The sequence below is a fragment of the Notechis scutatus genome, chromosome 1 (genome assembly GCF_049901735.1).
Source record: "Notechis scutatus isolate UNSWTSFEM ecotype Mainland chromosome 1, rNotScu1.2, whole genome shotgun sequence".
NCBI classification, from domain to species: domain Eukaryota; kingdom Metazoa; phylum Chordata; class Lepidosauria; order Squamata; family Elapidae; genus Notechis; species Notechis scutatus.
Genome location: NC_142009.1, coordinates 253,484,841 through 253,508,299, shown reverse-complemented (window position 1 = coordinate 253,508,299; position 23,459 = coordinate 253,484,841). Strand labels below are relative to the sequence as shown.

Genomic DNA, 23,459 nt, shown 5'->3' with positions numbered 1-23,459 from the left:
TGAATATATCTATTAAAGAAGAGGATTTTAACTATTAAGGAAGAGAAAAGAAAAAGAAAAAAGTAGAAGATATAATGGAGAAACTATTTGTTGATATAAGATTGGACTTACAAGAGTTAAGATTGGATTTGCAAGATATAAGGAACATGATAAAAATTAAACTTGAAAGATGCAATTATGTACTACCGAAATTAGAAATGGTGACTCAGCATACACAAGAACAAAATAAACCAGAGGGGGTTTATTTCTGTTCTATAAAGAAGAAGCCAACATTGAAGGACAAAACGAACAATTATTTAAGCGGGGGGGAGGGGGGGAGGAATTAGAATTAAAAATGTGTGGTCTGATGGGATGATAAAAGGGAGAATGGTTTGGAAAAAGGATAAAGAGAGAGGGAAAAAGCAGAAAAGGGAAGGGCAAAAGAAAAATCAAAAGAGGGAGAGAGAAAAGTTTAATAACTGGAATGAGAAATGGAAGGGAATAAGAATGGGAAAAAAGGGAATTAAGAGAAAGGACCAGAAAACAAAGAGGAATAGGAAACAAACAAGAACGAAAAGAAAGTACATTGTCCAAAGAGTGAGATAATGGGTGAAAAAAAAAAGGATAAGGAAGGCGATTCCGCAAGGTAATATGTTGTGATGTATAAGAATATATTGAAAATAGTATTTTGTAATGTATAGATGATTCGTAAGGTGTTTGAGAAAATATAATGCGGAAACTGAAATATATATATATATATATTTGTGTTATATACTAGATAGGGAGATTGATATTAAGGTAGAATGAAGATGGTTAGCTCGAATTATTAAGCAGAGGGGACAATTGTATTTACAGATAAGGTTTGATAAAATGACAAATGTGACAGAAAAAATATGAGAAATGACAACAGAAATAAGATGAGAATTTTAGATAACATTGTAAAATAAGATATGAATATGTATTAATATAGCATGAATTGGAATTGGATAAGATAAGCTTAATATTTAACAATAATAAGGATGATGCAATATGAAACTAAACAAATATAACGAACAGGTAACTATGGTCATGTCTGTATTGAGATGTAAAACCTAGAACCACACTGCTTGCCAAATGAGAATTTTTTATTTTAAAAAATAAAATAAAAGCAGGGAGAAAATCGAATAATGGAATTACTAGGTATGTTTAACTGATATGGTGGTAGGCATATGGAGAAAGGTTGAAAATAAGCATTGAAGGATTATAAATTAATGTGAAATATATGCATTGAGAGATATGATTGATATTAATTTTGCCTATAGTAAAATGTATGATATATTGATGCAACACTGTTAATGTATTGGTGTGCATATGCAGATTGAAATAAAAAAAATTTGGGGAAAAAAATACTTGACTTGAAGCATTCATTCTTCTTGACACTATCTCATCAAATTCCATTGATATTTAGAAGCCAAATATATTTTTCTTTAGCACTTAATAATGTTTAATAAAGCTGACTGACTCAGCTGCTGTTTTAATCACTGATCTCTTATCTAAGATTATGTTCTTCTTGGTACCTCGTTTTAAATATGTTTTAGTCTAAAATAAATTATCACTAAAAGTGTGAAAAGACATTAATAGAATTAAATTTAGGCTACAATTTTATGATGCATTTTCTTAACTAAAACCTCTGGCAACATAATTAAAAATCTTTTAATTAAAAAAATCAATAACAAACTGGTAACTCTTAATCCTATACAGTGGTGTTTTTAAGAGTTTCATTCTTATCAATTATGCCATTTCACAACATTCTCCTAAGCCCTTCAGTGATTTGAATTTTAGAGAAAATTGCTAACCATGTTATGCAAACTGAAAAATGCATCCCTTTAGCACCCATTGCAGATACATGCATATTTTGCACATATACTGATTGGTTACATCACAGAGGTCATTGTTATTTTGTTTCCTCTTAAGACTCAATAATATTAAACAAAGGGGAGACTGCTTCATTGCTTCAGACATAGGGATGGGATAACTTGGATGAACAAAGCATTTCTTTCTGAAATTTGAAAACATTTAAACAATATTGTCTATAGTCCTGCACCCTCCATCTACTTTCCATCAATACTACCTCTCACAGTATTGCTGTACTATGCCTTCTGTTTATTTCATGCATTTCATGCATGCTAGGAAAGGAAAGCAGAGGAATTAATGACTAACAGCCTTAGGTTCATGGTTCTTGTCTTCTTCATTCCCAAACAGACGGGCTTGGGTTGAGATTGAAACTCTGCAATTACAAAGACCAGATTCAATGAGTAAGATAAGAGAATAAGTATAGCAACCTGCATTTAACATATATAATAAAAGTATTACTTAACATTATTTTAAAATAATTACTAAGCAAGCCTCGTATCATACATTGGGTCAGCAGATTTGCTGGAACTGCTTACATTTCTGCCCAGTGTTTGGAAGCCTGATGTACAAGCTCTTTATATCCACTTTTTTCCATAGCATGCTTCTATAGAATGTCACAGCACTATTGAGCCGAGTATGGTATGCTATACTGTCAGCATAATCTGTCTCAGAATTCATGGGATTTAAGATGAAGAATGAGCTACACCAGGGGTGTCAAACTTGTGGCCTGAAGGCCGGATGCATCACGGGCTGGCCACACCCACCCTTGGTTTAGCAAAGGGGGGGGGAAGTTGTGATATGTCACATGAAGTGTCATCACGAGTTTGACACCCCTGATCTACAGCATTCCAATGCAAAGAATATAATAGAGGATAAAAGTATACAGGCAACTTTAGCTTAGTTTTTTTTTTTAAGCCAGGCCCTGAAAATAGTCATTACATGTACAGCTATTTATTTTTTAAAAGGTTATAAACTGACATGTCTAAAATCATCCAATAAAGATCAAGGAAAAACAATAACAAATGTAGAGGTAATGCATATATTTAGGACTGATGCCAATGAGGTACTCTTGAGCAATTGCTTGAGGGACATTTGCCATTGCCTATATTGAGTCCTATGGCACTAAGAGCAGCATCTGATAGCTGAGCAATCCCCACAATAGCCTGAAGTTCTTTGATATTAGAGGCATTGTAGGAAAACAAGTTTGACCCAACTGCCCAACGTCACTGGAATTACTGCTGTCGGCTCTATTTACAGAAGGCCAATTTGTAGACAGCTATGCATCATGTTCTGCAAGGCAGTTTAAAATTACCCATAGCATTTGGAACTAGAGCACCATCTTTTGTGAATAAATTAAACTCTGTTGAACTTGATGTCTCACGCTATTAAAAAAAAACCTGGATATGCTAATGAGATTCAAACTGAATTCATCTATGATTCATTTTGTGCAAGTCTTTTTTAAATGACTGATGCAATCTCTTCTATAAGGACAGAAAATGTGCAGGAAAAGGATTATAATCTAGTAGTTTCAAAAATTATGTCTCTTTGCCTGGTTACTCAAAATATTAAAAAATAAAGCTCTTTCATTCATTAAGGAAGAAAAAAAAGATTGCTGAAATTATTTTTCAAACATTATAAAAATGGCCTGGCTCTCCAAGGTTTCTTGAACATAATATAGTATTCAGAATGTTCAAAACAGGATTCCCAGCTAATGGCAAATGGATTTAATTCTAATCAGTTTCCTAATAATGTCAGCATCACCAGATTGTATTTCTTGCTGCTTAATGTTTGCATCTATTTCCAAGTTTGTTTTTTAAAAATGTTTTTAAATGTTCTATCAAACAGTTTTCATTTTATTTTTCAGACAATGTTGCAGTGATCTCTTTTCTATAGAATGGTTGAAAAGCCTATCTGGATAAGCAGCCCTTGGTTTTTAAATTATGACCAAAGCATAGTTTCTCCTCTTTAGTACTGATAAGTGTATATTGTAATAGAATACACTTTAGTTGTGCATTATTTTGTTAAACTTATATGTAGAAGTTATAGTAACTGCTTGTGTATAACCAACAACTTTATGCTTTAATGTGTATATTTTATAAGCCATTAATAAAAATCATTAGTCTTGTAACAATTTGTTTTATTCCTTAAACAATTGCTTTTAAAACATAAAAAGAAACAATTTATTTAGAAATTACAAATTGTATTTATTGGCAGATACACTATATACTTTATAAAACGTCTATTTCTTCTGCTAGCTTAAGATTTAAAATAAATACTATTTATACAATTACTTACTACAAACCAATAGCATTATCAGAAAAACTAAGCTGAAGAGAAAATATATTACAAATATAGTACATATCTATTATTTCATATTAAAGGGATGCATTTCACAAATCAATAAATAGGGTATTAGAATGTTCAGTTCCACACTCTGCAAGTTAGTTTAACAAGCATAGTTAGATAAAACCCAATACAGTTAATTGACTTTATAGGCCCAAATGGATTAAAATCCAAAGCCTTAGTTTTAGCTTGCAGCCACAACTTTGATTTATTTTTCCACTGTATTGTGGTGATCTTGTAACATTAGCTAGCTCAAAAAAAGCACAAAAGCAATAGAAGTTGCATATGTAAATATAATACTTTTAAGTATTTAACACAAAGATATGGCTCACAAGATATCCTATATAAAATGAAATTATCATTTATTTTTCTACTAGGTGCTTTAACAATAAAAAATGAAAAAGTATCAAAAGCCAAGAAATCATAGATGTTTACATGTCACACCTAATGTAACACTTTAAACTTCACTAATATTATATACAAAATGCCTATGCTATTTATGAAGTCTGTGTAATGATCCAAGATAAACATTATTCTTGGATTTTTGAAAAAGCACTGATGAAGATCTATGGGTGTGACTGGATAGAGGCCTCTTATTTTTCTTCACTGAAACATACTTCTCTTCCTTAGGAGGAGGCGCAGGAATTGGTTTCCAAGGTATGGGGTTGTAAAAGGCTGGAGCTGGGTAGGCATTTCCATCTGGGTATGCTGAAAAGTTCAGAAAGCAATAGTTAAGAACTAGTATGCAGGCTAAATTTTACCTTCAAACTGAAGAAAGCAGTGGATTAATTATAAAGTATTTGATAACCTGAGTTAGTCATAACTTGAAGATTTAAAGAGCTTTTCTTGACTGATTTATCTGGCATTCAGTTGCACTTTTTAGCCTTATCTACCTAAAACAATTGATACTCCTTTCAGTTCTGGTCTATAATTTTCATAGGTTCTTTCAAATATTAATCAGAATTTGCTTTCATGGCAGTAGCACTTGTTTTTATATTGTTTAGCAAACAAAATACCATCATGCCTCTAATCATATTTTCTTCAGCTGCATCTGTCCCTTCTCTGGGATTCTGTAGTGTACCTCCACCCCTAGCCTGGTTGGTCCCAGACAATCCAGTAATCATTTAATTGTTAGGTTGTGCAATACTATCTTGTATTTATCTTCACTGGAAAGAAAAATAAACCTCTATGTCTTTCTCTTTCTTCTTAGGTCAGGAGGATTTAAAAAACAAAGTCTGTTGTCACTGGTAACAGCAATACAATGTGACACATTTTAACGTATTTTCTATAAATAACGAAGTTGGTTATATTTGTAGGTATATGAAAACCTCTATGAGGTCACAGGTATGCTGTTTAGTATGCTCTGAAGGCCTGACTTGGCACTTAATTCCCCTTCATATCCAAAATATTTAGGACCTGGCTCATTAACATTTTAAAGAAAACTTGAAAATCAACATTTCTATACAAGTTGAGGAAATATTGTATTACAGTAGTTGACTAACTACTGATACAAACTTGCAAGTTTCCCATTGACATAGGCACAGCCAGCAGAAGCTGGGCGGGGCTTGTTTTTAGAATTCTGCAGCCATTCTTTGAACATCCTCTCTGATTTTTCTTTTTTCTCCTGTAATTCAGCTTCCCGTAGCTTTTCCTTTTCCTGCAAAAGTAAGCATGTAACAATACCTAAATACAAAGTACCTTGAAATCCTGCAAAAATATATTTCATCAAGATAATTGGCTGCTCTAGAAACAATTGAGTTATAGTTACACTTTTAGAAGTCACACTGACCTAAACTGCACATGCTTAATTCTCACACCAAAACGAAATTTTTTAAAGGTGCTTGTAACCTAGAGTGAGTTTCAATTTTCCGAACCAGATTTAAAACCAGTAATATATTTACAATTTAATCATTATTCTGAGCAGATACAATATACAGCATCTACCTTCTTTTGGTGGAACTAGGGTAGCAGTACACTGACTTGTAAGGTAATATTTAGATTAGAGATGCTGGTTTGTATAAAATGTGAGCAACCTTTGGATTAAATTGAGTTTAGATGGCCTATAACCGTGATGGTGAACCTATGGCACATGTGCTAGAGGTGGCACTCACAGCCCTCTCTATGGGCACGGCTGCTGGACCAGTTGTCTAGTGCACATGCGCATACCGGAACCCAGAAGTGCTGCTGGCCGCTGTGCACATGAGCACCAGCCAGCTGTTCTCTTCCTGGTTCCGGCGCTCTGGCGTGCACGCACTCCAATTTTGGCACTCAGTGCCGAAAGTTAACCATCACTGGCCTATAACATGCTAGCCAAATCTGCCAAAGCTTACTGGTATTTTGTCCTTAACATACAAGCAAGGAATGCAGTGTGTGTACCATAGGCGAAACTTAATCTAACAACACAGACTATTTTTTTCTTATTAAAAATGAATTGACTTTTGTTTTTATCTTGGAATGTTTTCTATTATAAGCTACCAGATCTGCACTGTTCAAGTCAGATAACCATATACATTTTATAAATAAACAAAGTTTTGTGAAAGCCTCAAAACATGTCAAGGTTCATGGCTGCATGTATTTATGATTATGCCACATGAAATACTGCAGTTTGGAATGTAAGAAGAATGCAAGGTTAAAAAGCATTAATTAATGAATGGAAGTTTTAAAAATATGATGTATTCGTAAAAATAACAGAATAGGGAAAAACACATTAGATCTAAAAGGTAGTCTGATCTTCAGGAATGGAGTTGATGAATATATGAAACTTTGCAAACCATGACCATATACTACTTTCTTCCATGACCATATACTACTTTATGTTCTTTAAACTACTCATCTCTTTCTGAGAAATTCACCAATTCCACCAAACTATAACCTTTTTGGTCTTCCTTTTTCTCTAAGAAGGAAGAGTATAATGAATATGTGTACATGTATGTATGTAAAATTATTTCATCTACTCTTACTTAACTGGTTAATCATTGTAACAGGTATTTCATTGTAACAGATATTTCAGGACAATATTTACAACAATTTAAAATTCAACAATAAATGAATATAGCACCAAAATATACAAATGTCTCAAAGAGAAGGCAGATTAGAAAGCCCTTAGATTAACATGTGTATAAAAAGAAACCCCTGTGCTGAAAGAAACTGTCAAATATGCAAACTGAGTTGTTGTGGAAAAATATTCTACAAGTGTTACTTCATCACTGAAAACATCTTTCCCTATACCACACAATTGTGGATTTTTTGTGCTTCAGTCTTTAACAAACAAGATCCAATTGTCTTTAACCAGAAGAAACAGGAAGAAACACATTCTTTTTAAAATGTTAGTAACTTACACCAAAAAAGAAAGATCAGTTATTGGTTTTCTCCAAATAAAAAGCTAAGTTAAACGTACTTTCTCGTCTTTCTTTTTTTGAAGATCTTCCATGTTCTTTTTCTTCAGCCATTCCTTATACATTTCTTTTGCTTTTTCCTTTGACTGTATTTCCTCAAACTGTTTTATTTCCTTTTCTCTCATTTCTCTTTTGAGCTTACGCTGTCTTTCTTTTCTTTCCTGCAGACAGCATTATTTTAGAAAATATAGGTAGAAATATTACTACTCACAAAATCTAAGTTCTTGATATCCTGGTTATTCAATAATACCTGCACCTGAAAGGTATGAGTCCCAATGCAGATTTATTACCTGGCTTATATACCAGGGCTATCTATAAAGATACTATACTCTTCTTTTGCAAATTGAACCTGTCAAAGCAATCTTATTATAGCACTTTTTGATTTTGCTACTTACCAGGGTGGATTTGATTTAAATCAAATTGATTTAAAACATGATTTAAATCACTAGTAAAAAGGCTGGATTTAAATCAACTCAATTTAAACCATAATTTTAAAAGAGCAACTGTCACCTCTGTCCCACAGCAGCTCCTCTGACCCACTGTTGACTCACCGACAGTCCCATTCACTTTAATGGGGTAGCTGGTGATGAGGCAGTGACACAACAAAGTGAGGGATGTGGCAGGCAGCAGGTAAGTGGTTGCCCACTTACAGGCGCTACCACGATGGATCTGAAATGACAGGTGTTCTATAATATTATATTCATAAGCTGCTTAGAAGGTTTCACTTTCATTTTTACTGCTTCTCCTTCCTCCTTAGGGTCTGGTAATACAGATGCATTTCTCTTCAAACAATCATACAGTTTGTAGTATACATAGATTTGCAAAACAAGGGATAAGGGAATATTCCTGAACTTTATTTTATGATTTATCTCATCGTTACTGTAAAATTGTGTGAATGCATCAATGCAGTGCATGTCATCTCAGCTTGCAGAGCTTGGATTCATTGAATGAGGTTACCAAAAATGTAAAATATTGCAGAATATACAGCCTCATGCTACATAACTAAGCACCATTTCATGCTGAATAAATTAAATTATCAATGTATCTTAAATAGAAAACTATCTTTAGATAGATTTTTACTCCAAAAGCATTTTATTAAAATAAATTTGATTAAAAAAAAATTAAAAAATCTGAATTTAAAAAATCTAATTTAAATGTTAAAAATCTGATTTTAAAAAAAAATCATTGATTTTTACCCACCCTGCTACTTACTGGCTTTATGACAATTATTTACCAGTTTAACCAAGAAACTTTGGTTATGTATGTGCTGCTATTAAAACTGTATCAGGTACACTGGTAATGTACAACTTATAAGTTTCTTTTAATTGAGCATGTAAAAAAGACTATTTTCATATTTGTAGGCTGACTAGGTAACATCTGGATAAGATTAGTCATAGTGGGTCATCAATGAACAATTACAAAAAAGTACATGTGACCATCTCCATTTTAAAGGCCCATTGACCATCTTCAGACTCAGTGGATTTATATAATGTTTTGTCATTTTATGCTATGATTTTTTTTCTCATGTTTTTCTTAATAAATAAGAGTCTGCCTATAAATATTAATATTATAATTGTGTTTCATTTACAAGACAATTGTAATTATTTGGCTTATGTCATGCCCAAATTAGCCAAGGTAAGACCAAAGTTAGTCTGAAACAGAAAAGAGTGGGTCAGTCCCTAACCAAATTCATGCCACTGTTCAAACTTATTTCAGAATGGCTAACATTAAGAACTATTCTTAATTTTTTCCATGTATTGTTGTTGCTGGAAGGGGATTATTGTTTTTTATTTTCTATATTGTGATTTCACTTCTTGTGAACCACCTAAAGTCACTGTGAGTGAGTAGGTGGCCATAAAATTTTCCCAAATAAATAAATAAATAGGTTTGTATACCACCTTTATTATTTTTATAAACAACTCAAGGCAGTGAACATATCTAACATATCTTCCTTCTCCTATTTTCTTCACAACTAAAATCCTGTGAGATGGATTGGGCTGAGAGTGAATGACTTGCCCAAAGTCACCCAGCTAGTATTTCATGCCTAAGGGCAGGGCTATAACTCACAACAGCATGATTTCTAGTTTAATCCTTAACCACTAGACAATATTAAGGGAAATGCCAAATATTTCTAGAATTATCTGTAAAAGCAATTTATAACTCTGTAATACTATGATCTATGGTGTAGTGTGTATAAGTTCTTATAAGTAGATAAAGAGATTCAAAAAAATGTAGTGAGTTTTATTGAACCTATTGAGCCAATACTCACTGTCCTTGTTGGAAAAAGATATGAAGATTTATATTTAGTAAGGGGGCACCTGCATTAGCAGCAACTTAAATCAAACATTTATTTTATGGGTTAATTAATTCTGAATATTGAGCTTAAAAGAGTTCTGCTCCATTCCTTTTTATAGAACTATTTCAGCTCATTAATACTCCGTCATTGACTGTAGGATATCCAGATCTCAAAGTTGCAAAATATCCATACCAAAATATTGCCATTGCCATATTTCACAGTTGCCATACTCCAACAGACTTGATACAGTTGGTTATAATTAGGCAAATGCAGAGAATGGAAGACAAATCTTCTTTTGAATTGGAATCAAGTAGTTCACTTGGATAGCCAGAACATTTTAAATTTTATTCATTTTGATAGACAAAATTGAGAATGTCTCAAGTGTTACAATGGGAACAAGCACTCAAGCCATTTTAAAGACTCTATTATAACAAATATTGGCAAACTCAAAATAAATCCTGTGTCTTTTTTACCAAACTGCAGCATAATTGCCTGATGACTTTTTTTAAAAAAGGAAAACATAAATTTCCACTTGAAACATTAAGACATGATATTTGCAACACATTATTATGCTAAGCAAAGCAATTGCTGCTGGATTGATACCAATAAAGCCCAGAAGATAACAACAGTAGTATCAGCCATAGGCTCCTGCAAGACTTGTTCCTTATTAAAATGTACATATATATATATTTTAGATTATAAACCTGGTCTGCTGGCATCAGCCGAAAACAACTTATGTACCATTGGAGGTTAACTCTCTCTAAAGCAAACACCAAGCAGCAGCAGCACGTATCAAAACATCAACTCTGCACATCTGAACATGCCAAAACTAGTATAGTTTGTGCTTTGTATTTAGCAAAAGCAGCCTGAAACTTCAGTCAACAAAACTGATTTTTCCATTTGTCTATAGTGCCTGCACAGGAAAAAAATATAGCACGACACAAGTGGCAAACAAAAAATTACAATATAACAGTGAACAGAATTATTTTATTAATTTTCCTAAAATAAAGAATTTAAAGTACCATGTACTTATATTATAAAACAATTTACTAGTTATATAACATTTCTTTTTGTTTTTGTTAAATTTGCAGTTAGAATTTTAGCCTAGTTGCTAAATCTCCTTTGGACTATGTCATTCTTGGATGATTTGGCAGCTTCTAGAAGATTCTGGTTCACAGGATTCTGTGAGCCAGAAATGAATGGAGATGTCCCAAGAGTGACTGAGCCATTAAACAAGTCTGTTCTGTCTGGAAAGTCATGTCTGAAGTGCTTCAAACTGCATCAGCTCTGGACAATAAATCAGGCATGATATTCCCCTCTGGAAAAAAAATCTGAAAAGTAGCCAGGGGTGCCTTTTCCTTCCGACCTCGCCCTCCTCCCCAAATCTAATCATCTCCCCCCACACCACCGACAGGACCCTGGAGGCACCGGATCCATCAACGGCGGGAAGGGAGTAAAAAAAGAAAGGGAAAAAAATTCAGAATTGTTAATCAAGGGAGCTCCGGTTCCAGTCGCCGCTCCAAGCTCTCTCTTTTTTTCCCCCCCCTCTGCGTGACTTCCCGCAGGGGAATTTTCTGGTAAATGAACATTGCTTTCGCTCTCCGGAGGGAGCTGCAGCCGTCTGGCTCTTTCCACACCTCTGCATCCCCGGGAAACCTCTCCCCCCCACCCCATGCCACCCCCGGTCTTCTTCCCTTCTCCTGCCTTCCCCTGCCTCACAAGGTAGGTAGCCAAGCCGCTGTTCGGCTCGTCCACTTGCCAAGCCAGCCAGCCAGCCCGCCCGCCCGCCGCAGGGATGGTCCAAACTAACAGTGCTGCTTATTGAGTCGGAGATGGGGGGGGAGGTAGGAATTAGGGGGAGAGGGGACGGGGGGGGGGGAGGAACAGGAGAGGAGACGCCTTGGAAACCATGCAAGAACTTTTCTGCTTCCGATTACCCCCATGCTTACAAGTTGCAAAGGAAACACGGAACTCAAAACAGCCCAGCTGCGCAGCTCGGCTTGTTTCGGGTCTTCCTCCCCACCACTTAAAAACACGGAGATCCGGCGCTTCCCACGCTTGCAAGCGGAGAGAACCAGCTGGCTTTTTTCCACCGACCAGTGGCAACTTTGCAAAAAAAGCATAATAATAATAATAATAATGATGATGATGATGATGTTTGGAAAAGAAAAAAATCAGAATTCCGATTTTAGTCGGAAGAATATCATGTATGATAAATTGCTATGCTGACCCAGGAATAGCATGACCTGGAAAAGGGCTGGCATTTTAAATATCTGTAATTGATGGTTTTGGAATCTTTCTGGATATAATATATATAGGCCTTAATCTCAATATATGTCTTTGGGGTTCCTAAATTATGTGGACAATTTTTATGGCCAGTACTCAAAGGTTAAGATGAATTATCATCAGATAAAATAGAAAGTAAAGTTTGATCCTATAAACATGCTAAGTTATTATATGGTAAAATTTGAGAATAGAAGGGGCAGTGTTTTTGTTGGAGAACCTGGGTAGAACGTGGAAAGCATAGTTAACAGGTAATTTATTTTTTATGTATTATTTGAGAAGTTGCAATATTAGTCTTTTGCTGAAACCTAATTAAGTTGGTAGTTCTAAATAGCATAGAATGTGATTGAACATGATAGTTAAAATAATGTATGTTCTTAATGACATGAGATTATAATAGTTATTTATAAAGTGTTAAAATAATTAGATGTTAAAACTAATACTAATGAATAAGGAACTGGAATAATCATGAATTAACACAGATGAAACAGCATTTTGTCATCTATGTGTCTCATTTTTACATATTTAAAATATAATTCAACAAAATATTTCATGCCTATGGGAAACTATGTAAGATGTTAGGCAGCAATTGGTGTCTTTAGCTAATTATTGACAATATGATGCTCAAAGTATGATATTTCATAAAAAGCGCCTGCATGCTATAGCACCTCCTGTTTTGACAAGTTATTTCATATATTAATTTTATTCTATGAGGCTTACTGATTTTTATACATATAATATTCTCTTTTTGTATAAGCATGGTTTAGAAACTGATAAGAGGATTATTGTAATTAATATAACTTTTGTATCATTACAAAGCAACTGATACAGCAAGGCTGAATGAAGGATGAAGGACATTCATTTTCTATCAATTATGTAATATTCTAAAGAACTCATCTTTCTAAATCTGAGCCAGAATTGTTCTGCTATGAATTCCATTTAAATTTTTTATACCTTTTAAAAGTTTATGTCCTTAATATGTTACTATAAGCCAACAGACTTAAAATTTAATTATAAAATATGAAATTTGGAGAAAAATCAGTGTAATTTTTTTCCTGAAAAATCCAGAACATTTTGAATGATTTAATGTTATTCTTCAGGATGCACAAAATGTTGAAGATGTGTTTATCCCTCAATGACTTAATACACATTAAATAAGAATTAAATAGGAATAAGATTGATAGTAGATCATTTGTTTTTGTACACTGAACACAACTTAATGTCAAAGCAAGATGTCCTTGTGATCTAAAAGAGGCACCATTCTCACCAAATGGAAGCCATATCTTTTTTCAACTTTTTTGTTGTTGCAATTTTATTTTATTTTTTCTGTTACATTAGATAGATAGATAGATAGATAGATAGATAGATAGATAGATAGATAGATAGATAGATAGACAGATAGATAGACAGATAGATAGATAGATCTATATATAGATATAGATATATGTTTTCTTAAGTTTTCGTGGGTATCTCTATGTATGGTATTCAGCTTTGTTCGGGTATTTTCCCACGTCACTATAGTTGTGCTTTTAAAGTTGTAGCAACGTTTCAGCAGAATCTCATCTGCCATCATCACATAGCAAAATCCAAGACCAATAAATACAGACCAAAACTCCCAACCAATCAGGATGAAGAAAAAACCATTCTGGCACAGCAGTAGGCTAGCACCAAATTTAAAACAGAAACGGCTGTGAAAGTCTGACTCACAGACGAACACTATACAGAAGCCTGATGATGGCAGATGAGATTGCTTCTAAATCAACAAAATTGAATTAAACATTAAAATTGGCATTCAAACACTAAAATAGGCATCACAAATAATAAAAACCTGTTACTCCTATTATATTTTCTAAATGTTGATAATTTCACATCATGGATTATCAAAATAATTAATTCTATTATATCTATGATCTGATATCCAATATCTAGTGCATATTTCCAAAATTTCCCTACATATTCCAAAATTCTTAGCAATAGCCACGTTGATACAGTAGCAATAGCAATAGCCAATTGACAGTTAGAACAATTAATCAATGGAACAATTTGCCTTCAGAAGTTGTGAATGCTACAACACTGGAAGTTTTAAAAAAGATGTTGGGTAACAATTTATCTGAAGTGGTGTAGGGTTTCCTGGACTAGAAGACCTCCAAAGTCCCTTCCAACTCTGTTATTCCATTCCATTCCATTCCATTCTATTCTAAGGTGGCTGGGAAATTCTATAATTTGAAATTCCACTTGTCTGAAAATTGCCAAGAATGAGGAAACACTGCTTGCTATACAGCAAAGAGTATTCTGAACTACTTCAAAGTATATATAAATCATCATAAACAATGTAAGTATAAGCCAAATTATTATTATTTGGTTATGAATTATATAATTTGTGTTTAATCATCAGAAAGCAGGTATTTTTACAAGAAGAATTTACAAAAAAACTCACAGGAATTTCTATTTAACTATGAGGAATTTACTTCATTAGTGGCACTGAAACTGAACAAACTGCTACACAGAAAAAGAATTCTTCAGTATACCACATGGAACCTAATTCTGAAAATATGCATATGTTTGTCTGCTATTAATTAATTGATCTTAATCACTGTTATTAACAGAATAAGAAAGGTCATGTTTTCATGCTATGGTGAAGGAAGTACATTAATTCCTACTGAATCAACAAAATAAAATCTAACTAAAAATCTGCAGTGGATTTTAAAAGTTTAGGAACTAAAATATTATTTTGGTTCACATTAAAACAGATACTAAATGCCATCTCACAAATACAATATATAGCTGAAAGAGAAAAGCAGTTCTTCACCCTTTTCACCTCTTCATTTTTTTTTTGGACCCATTCTTTGTGTTTCTCTTCAGCAATTAATTTTTTTCTTTCTCGTTCTTGTTTTTCCTTTGTTTCCTCCATTTGCTGATTCATTTCCTATTGAAAGAGATGAAAATTACTCTTTGTTTCTTGATTACTTTGCATAAACCACAGCAACTTTGAATCCAAATACAGTTCTCACTGCAAAGTACATGTCAAATTTGTTTTATTTTAAAGTAATGAAAGTAATAACTTCCAGAAATCTTTTTGCTACAAGATATTTCATTATGATGTGTATGTTTAACTTATCATGAAGTTTTCTCTAATGAATGAGTATGCAGTTGAATAAGGGGTTACATGAGTAAATGAATATCTTGGATGCCTTGTCCTTCTAAAACCTATAATTTGTCTTGATGAAAACAATAAACATTGAAGCAAGTCTAGATAAGATCCACAGGCTGAAATTCATGTTTTGAGGCATATGTCCAAATGCTTCTTCTCTTCAGAACACTAATTGTAAGGTGCCATTCTCCAAGTCACCCCCAATTGTATTCAGCAGAAAAGGATTAACCCTATTTTCTTGTCAGAGGCAGGGCATGACTTTGGCAAACTGCGGAATTGCCCTGACTTTCCTTTTCATCCATCCCACTGACTTAAGCTGCAAAATACAATGTGCTTGTACATTTATTGAATGTGCCAAACATATTAATTTTACTTCTGACTGACTGAGGGAAATTATTCATCAATGCCCCTTGTTGAGGAAGATGAATTTTCCTCCAAGAATTAGAAACCCCAGTTTGTGCAGGCAATGAACTTAAACTCCAGATTGCTCCTTCACTCAAAAAAAGTTAATGAACAGATTATCACAGTAAACATAGATAAGGATCCCACAAGGGACTCAAATGTCTGACCATTATTGCCATTACATTTGTGAACACTGTGGATATTGTACTGATGTTTGATTAAATGTAAGGGCCTTGAATGCTCTCGCTCAAGTTCCCTGTGTGGAGGAAAGCAAGACTGTGCAGGTCTGTTCTATTAATCTAATCTTTCTGCTTTTCTCATGTTTCTGCTCAGAATACGTGAATTAGGCATCCATGAATAATATCCAACATATATCAATTAATGAAATGGAATAATCTATTTAATGATATCAACATCTCTGTACAATTATTGGCTACAATCAAACATTATGATTAATGAAACTCTCACTGACACTGATTGGGCTACATAATGTTCTAAGCCATAATGTAATTGGTTTTTTTTATTAGCATATTGTGTAAACCCAGCTCTTAAGATTTGTAAACATGATTTTATGTAATGTAAATATGTTTATTCTTGTAACCATAGTTCACAACATATGAAGATGCCATAAAATACAATAAATTAACCATAATGAAATTATAAAACAGCGTAATAGAAGTATTAGAAGTAAAAAGGTTACAATAAAGTCAAAGCTACAACTAAGATCTTAAGTATTTCTAAGTGCAAATGACAACAACTTTGTTTCCTGACTGTTGAAACAGTTTAATTTTGCAAGGTTAGAGGCTCTGAGTTCATCCGTCATTAATAATTTGGGCCTAATCCCATTGTAAACGAAGCAGTGGAGGATATAATTGATAACATCTTCCACTTGATCAGCCCCACCAGCACTAGGACAGAAGCATTGTTCAATAGGGAACTTACAAAATTTACAAAAACTCCCTTTGTGATATGCAGAGGGCATGGCTTGCAGGCAAGGGCTGCTACAGACATTTCTCAGTGAAGAAACTGGGAGAGGTTTCTATGTTTTTTATAGTAATGATACAAACATGAAAATTTGGATGATTGTACTATTAAAAGATGATTTGTGGCTTACTACGTTTCATCCCAGCAACTATTGCTTAATTAATATAACATGTTTAACAAAATTGAAGAACCACTTCATACCCTCATTTCTTTACTTAACAATGGTTTGGACTTAGAGAAAATTATTTCTTTAGTCTAGGCCAAACTGACTTCCTAAAGATTGCTCAGAATTTTTTTTACAATAAATTGAAAATCTAAAGCAACAAATTTTCTTCTTTGCCAAAAGCCGTTTGTTTCTTCAGTAGCTAGGATCCATACCTGGTAAACTGCAGGAAGGTTTACATTAAGTAGATAAAATAGTTGGGACAATAAAGTCTTTTACCAGTCATTCAAAAATTACTGTTAATTATAGTCAAAAATGTCCATCAGCATAGATAGCATTGAAACGACAGAATTTTTCATAAAATGCAGGTAGTGCAAACAATATTAAGACTGCATCATCTCACAAAATGAAGTGAGACTATTCTGAATATTACCAGAAAATTAGATAAGTTCACAAGTAAAAAGGGTACTAATATAAAACTTTTTAGAAATAAATTTAATTTTGAAAGGGACAAAAGCACAACATATTTCTCTAACAGTCATGTAACATACTACAGTTTATCACAACATATGTCAACCATAATATACTTTTATAGCCAACCATCTCTTACCCTGGATCATAAAACTTCACTTACCCATGAACAGCACACATTTTTAATGTGTTAAAGCTTCAATACGTATGTACGCATTTTTTTTTAAAGCATTACATTTTAAATTTAAACGTTTAGGAGGGAGTTGATTAAGTAAAATTCAAGTAATAGCTTCTATCAGCATAACATAAATAAAAACAGAGTAAAAATATTCACTACTAGTAATGAATCAGGACATAATCAGCAAATAAAAAGCAGGACAAATATGATCAAAATATAAAAAACAATCTGTATTTTAAAAAATAATCGGGAAAGTATGCATTTTGATGTCTCACAATCTGTTGTTAACTATAAAGATAATAAGCTATGTATTCACCTCCAAAGCTTTCATTTGTAAACGAGCACGTAGTTCTCTCTCTTTGCAAAGGAACCATTCTTCCCATGGTGAAAGACTATTGTGAACAGGTGAAAGTTTATTTGTATCCTTAATTTGTTCCAGACTGTGAATTGACAAATAAGAAATCAGATGCAATAGTGTTTAATGAATACAATTTTAAAACAAATCTTTGTTTTCAAATAAAATGAGAAACAAGTAATATTATGAATTGTTCTTTAGATTACTATAATTATGGGATTTTACCCAAAAAACTCTGTTTGCTACTATACTATAGTATAGTCTTCTCTCCCTTCTCTCCCTTTAAAAGTCTCCATGCAATTCTCCAAATCTGCTTCTGTAGAAAAATAGAATGTGGTCACAGCAAAGAGAGAAAAATTGTAGTCTAATGGAAATCGGTATAACCTTAGAAGATTTCATCCAATGTTACTCAGAGTTCCATTCATATAGTACAATGTCTGTCTCTTCTGTGTATAGAAACATGTAACAATGCTTAATAAATTCAATTAAAATGAAAGAGTTTTCTCCAATAAACTTTTTTTTAAATATATACTGGTCGTAGAAGTTATGGCTTTTATGTATTGCATTAGTATAATGTAAACATTTATTCAGAATGTGAACAATGCGTACATAGAATATTGTACTCAGATATATATATTTATTTATTTAATTTACTGAATCCCAAAGAATATCAAAAGCCCAAACCCACGTATTTCAGAATTGCAGATTTTTCATAATTACATGGGGTGGAGGGAAAAAGTGATATAAATTCATGATTTGATCTAAATACCGTATTTGCCGGCGTATAAGACGACTTTTTTGCCCTAAAAATCATGCCTCCAACTGGGGGTCGCCTTATACGCCGGTCGTCACGTGCGGCCAGTCAGGGCTCCTCCCTGCAACCGAAGCCCTGAGGAGACCAGGGCAGGAGGAGGCACGCACACACCGCTGCTCACTTTCCCAGCTCTGCCCAACCCTTATGGCTCTGGCGCGCCCTGGCAGGATGAGCGGAGGGTCCAGCGGGGAGGTGCTCGCTGATCCGCCAGGGCCGCGCCAGAGCCATAAGGGTTGGGCAGAGCTGGGAAAGTGAGCCGCGGGTGTGTGCGTGCCTCCTCCTGCCCCTCGCCAAATCTCGCACGGGCGGACCGCGGCTTCCCCACCACTCAGCAAGCAGGAGGAACTGGCTGCAGCCCTCTCCTCTGCAGCGCAGATGTTGACCTTGCGGGAGAGAGAGGGAGAGATCCTCTCGGGCGAGCGCCTTCCCCCGCAGCCCTCCGCACGAAAGGAGGACCCGCCGGTAGGGGAAACCGAGCCGCGGAGGCGCTCCGTGCAGGTGCCTCCAAAGGCAGGAAGGACGGGCTGGCGGGCGCTAACCTCGCCCGTTCTCCCGCGTCGGGCTAAGGGTGGTGGCTGTTTCGCTGCGAGCGGCTCCCGCCTGGCCTTTCTTTGAGGTGGAAAAGGTCGCTGGGCTGAAGGGACCGGCGCGTCAGAGGCGCGCAGTGTAGGGAGGTCGGGAGGAACGGAAGAGGCCCCGGAAATTAGCTTCCCACGTTGGTTGGGCTGCCCTCTCGGGCAGGGGAGGCTTTGTAAAATAATTCGCTTTACCTTCAAAGCAAAGGGAAGACGGGCGGCAGCAAGGGAGAAGGGAAAGCAACGGTGGAAGGTCTCCCGATATGAAGTGCCCCACCAACGCAGGCAGCACTATATCTGGGCATGCAACAAAAGTACTTCCTAAGAGGCCGGCCTCCGCCGCACCGCCTCCAAGTGGGGGTCGCCTTATACGGCAAGTATATAACAAACTCTATATTTTGAGTGGAAATGTTGGGGGTCGTCTTATACGCCCAGTCGTCTTATACGCCGGCAAATACGGTATGTATTTTCAATATATGTGAAAATGATTGTCTCTAAATTCAATTTTAATTAAAAATGTATATCATAAAAATGATAATCAGGATATTTCATCTATGACTCATTAAGGTCTTTATGATACAGTAGTATACAGTCCTATCATATCACATTGTTTGCTAGCATATCAGTATGCAATTGTTATCATAGTACCCTGTTTTTTTCTGAAACAACCACAGTATTCAAATGTATGTTTTTGATTTTTAGAGGTGCAACAAACTATGCATTAATTATATATGGCTTTTGGAATTAACTCAAATGACAAGGCTTTGTGATAGAATAACAATATTTGTTTCCCTAAAATATTACAATAATGTATAATAATGGTTACCAATTTAAAGGTGCAAGGGGAAGGTGAGTGAAGTTTCTGTCAGATTTTTTTTTGTTGAGAAATGCTCCTATGTTAATGAATAACTTCCTCAAACACATAAAACATAAATAAAAAATGATAAATACTTAAAATATATTGTAATCCAAGAACATTCCTTTTTCAATTACTTTTTAATACACTTGCAACAAGAACTAGGAATATGTATCAAGCTCCTTCCTGTCATGGTAAAGATGTCTTGCCAAATAATATTTGTAGGCATCATTTCTTCAGCCTTCCAAACCTGGTCTCTTTCAGAGATACATTGGTCCAGTCAGGACTACCATTTTTGCAGTTTACCTCTGATTACTTTAACAGCTTTGTTTTCCTTACCTTTAACACTAAATGTTTAATCAAGGCAATGCCTTTATAATAGTGCTTATTTAATCCAGGCTCATTTGATTTACTAAGAACCCCAAACATGGACATTTGAAAAGTAATTGAAATAGGCAAAATTAACTTTATAAAATTATTTTCTATATTATATAAGCCATTCATGCAATGTTCTCTGATTTTGTTCAATCCCAATTTATGTGTCTCCATCTAATTTGGAGGAAATTCAACCCTCCAGAACAATTTACAAAAATCTGATGGTTGTGCCTCTTATTGGATGTAAAGTACTTGAATATTTAGCTTATTTCTTAAAAATTTAGTAATCACTAAGCTTGTTTTCAGTTATTTATTGATATGACCATTGTAACTTTCTAACTTGACACACATACATCTTTGTCTATGGGAAAGGAATATCCAATCAATCTCTGATGAAACACAAAATAGAAATAAATTTCTAGGGAAGAAATTGGATTTCTAAGTTTATATACCTGTAAGATGTATAAGCTACTTCAGTCTAAAATGGCTTTATGCAGTACATAAAGCAGAAGCCATTTTCTCTTATCAATTAGTCTAGAATCACTGTGTAAAATAATGAAGATTAGTTTTGGGGGCAAATATGCCATTAACCAAGCTAAGGTATTTAAAAATACCATGATGCATTTTCTTCAGAGGTGGTATTCAGCAGGTTCTGATCAGTTCTGGAGAACCGGTAGCGGAAATTTTGAGTAGTTTGGAGAACCAGCAAATACCACCTCTGACTGGCCCCACCCCCATCTATTCCCTGCCTCCCGAGTCCCAGCTGATTGGCTGGGTCTTCTTTTGTTGTCTTGCACAGGAGAACGGAGCTGGAAAGCAGGTTAGTGGGGTGGGAAGAGAATGGAGATTTTACAGTATCCCTTGCCTGTCACGCTCACCAAGCCACGCCCACAGAACCGGTAGTAAAAAAATTTGAATCCCACCACTGATTTTCTTGTATAATAGATGCCACTTCCAATGCTTTGGGACAACTTTGATGACACTTTATTGGGGCAACAATAAACAGCAACACTGCACAATAGAACAAAGGGGGATATTTTTTACCACTTTGCAAAACAAATCTAGGCTCTGTCCAGTAGTGATATAATTCCTCAGTTTGTGACACCTCAGGGCAGAGGAATTTGGATAAACAAAACGCTTCCCACCAATATTAAATATAGCTTTCCAGTGCGCCTTCCGAATTATCTGGGCCCCATTAGCTTAATAATAATAATAATAACCCAATAAAAGTAGAAAGTAGCACTGTGCGAGTGTCACATTACCTATGGTGGTGTTTCATCTTCTGAGGGATGCTCGATCCCCTGCTAGTTGTTGTTGTTTCTCCCTCTCCCCCATGGTGGAAATCTGATAACTCTGGATGGAAACTGTCAGAGATCAGGGAGAAAGTGGAAGACTTGCCGGCCCCCTCGTCGTCAGAACTAGCAGGGGAGGAATAGACTGCCTCCCGCCTGCTTTTGGGGGGCTCGGAAGTAGGCATGATGGTGATTAGTACCTGTGAAGAAAGGAGCAAATGGAGTGCCAAGTTTTCCCGGACCCCCCTTTTTCCCGCTTCTCCGCCTCCAATGACGCTCGACTCTCCCCACCCGACTATTCGGGGATACCGCCTCAACCCCTCTCGCCTCCATCTGTGGGGCTCTCCCTTCACCCATCCACACACCCCGCCTTCGCGCCTCCCTCCCGCCTCCCCCTTCAACGGTCCTCAAGGACACAACACCACCTCGCTACCTGAGGCTGCCTCTTCTAAACCCGCAGCGCTCATTCGCTTCCCACTCGCCCCTGCGGCAGAGCCGACTCCACCAATCACTATGCGCAATGGATGTCATGGCAACAAAGACGCCTCTCTGCCATCTCTCAGGAAGCCCGCCTTAGAACGTCTCGGTCCCCGCTCCGCTTTGGCGGTGCGTGGGATTAGGCTCCTCCTCTTTCCCTACTTCTCCCGAGAGCTAGCGTTCATTTTTAACCTTTTCCTTGCCTGGGTGACTTACAGCGGTTTAATAAATGCTCAGAGCCCACAGCTGCATGTGTGGGTCTGTTATAATCCTCCCGGCCCTTTCTCTCGCCGTCCAGTTATCTCTGGCTGAGTTACCTCAACAATGCATCGCCTCCGTCACTATTGCAGGCGAAACTTCATTTCACCACTGGGCATCAAGCTGGCGGGAGTGTTTTTGCGCGGCATGTCCAAGCTTAGCCAAAGGGCTTAAGTTCCCTGTGAGGCTGAGGCTTGGAATGAGGAAACAATGGAGTTCGAGTGCTGCTTGCATGTCTCTCTCTCTCTTCCCCCCACCTCTGCTCTAGTGAATTAGGAAGCTTTTCAGGAAAATAAATCCGTTCTGAACCCCTTCAGGTTGTGAATTGTTTGGTTGGTTGTTTTTTTACGTTCTGCTATAATTTTCCTGCTAGCATGGAGCAAAATCCAAAAACATATGTTGAGACTTTGGGGGAAAAGTGCAAAGAAGAGCAACTTAAGATGATTAAAGGCTTGGAGACTAAAACATGAAGAATGGTTGCAGGATTTGGATTTGGCTAGAGAAAAGAGGGCTGGGGGGGGTATGATAGCAATATTCCAGTAGTTGAGAGGTGGCCACAAGAGGAGGGGTCAACTTATTTTCCAAAGTACCAGAGGGCAGGACAAGGAAAATGGGTGGAAATTAATCAAAGAGCGAAGCAACCTGGAATTAAGGAGAAACTTCCTAACTCTGAGGACAATTAACCAGTGAAACAGCTTGTCTTCAGAAGTTGTAGGTGCTCAAGAGACTTGGTCACTTGTCTGAAATGGTATAGGGTCTCCTGCTTGAGCAGGGGATTGGACTAGAAGACCTCCAAGGTCCCCTCTAGCTCTATTCTGATTTAAGTGGCAGCCACTATTGTATTTCCACCATCACTTCCCCCCCATCCACCTTAGAAAATTAAAAGCTCCCACAGATGAGTTTCAAAAATCCAGATGAG

The 23,459-nt window shown here is 35.9% G+C and overlaps 1 protein-coding gene across 5 annotated transcripts; it reads right to left on the bottom strand.

Annotated features, from left to right (window-relative positions):
• Positions 1-924: 924 nt before the first annotated feature.
• Positions 925-22,380, bottom strand: CCDC34 (coiled-coil domain containing 34). Of its 5 annotated transcripts, none has more exons than XM_026664773.2 (8): positions 22,239-22,358; positions 21,776-22,005; positions 17,855-17,978; positions 14,999-15,115; positions 7,613-7,771; positions 5,731-5,872; positions 4,833-4,923; positions 925-2,245 (listed from the first exon to the last, which is right to left on the bottom strand). In XM_026664773.2, the coding sequence occupies exons 2-8, from the start codon at positions 21,988-21,990 to the stop codon at positions 2,167-2,169; spliced, it is 927 nt and encodes a 308-aa protein (XP_026520558.1). In that variant the 5' UTR covers positions 21,991-22,005; positions 22,239-22,358; the 3' UTR covers positions 925-2,166. The 5 variants fall into 5 exon arrangements, with proteins under 5 accessions (XP_026520558.1, XP_087807204.1, XP_026520557.2 ...); XM_087951078.1 differs by having other exon boundaries at positions 15,008-15,115; positions 22,239-22,291; XM_026664772.2 differs by lacking the exon at positions 925-2,245 and having other exon boundaries at positions 3,993-4,923; positions 15,008-15,115; positions 22,239-22,380.
• Between the last annotated feature and the right edge of the window lie 1,079 nt (positions 22,381-23,459).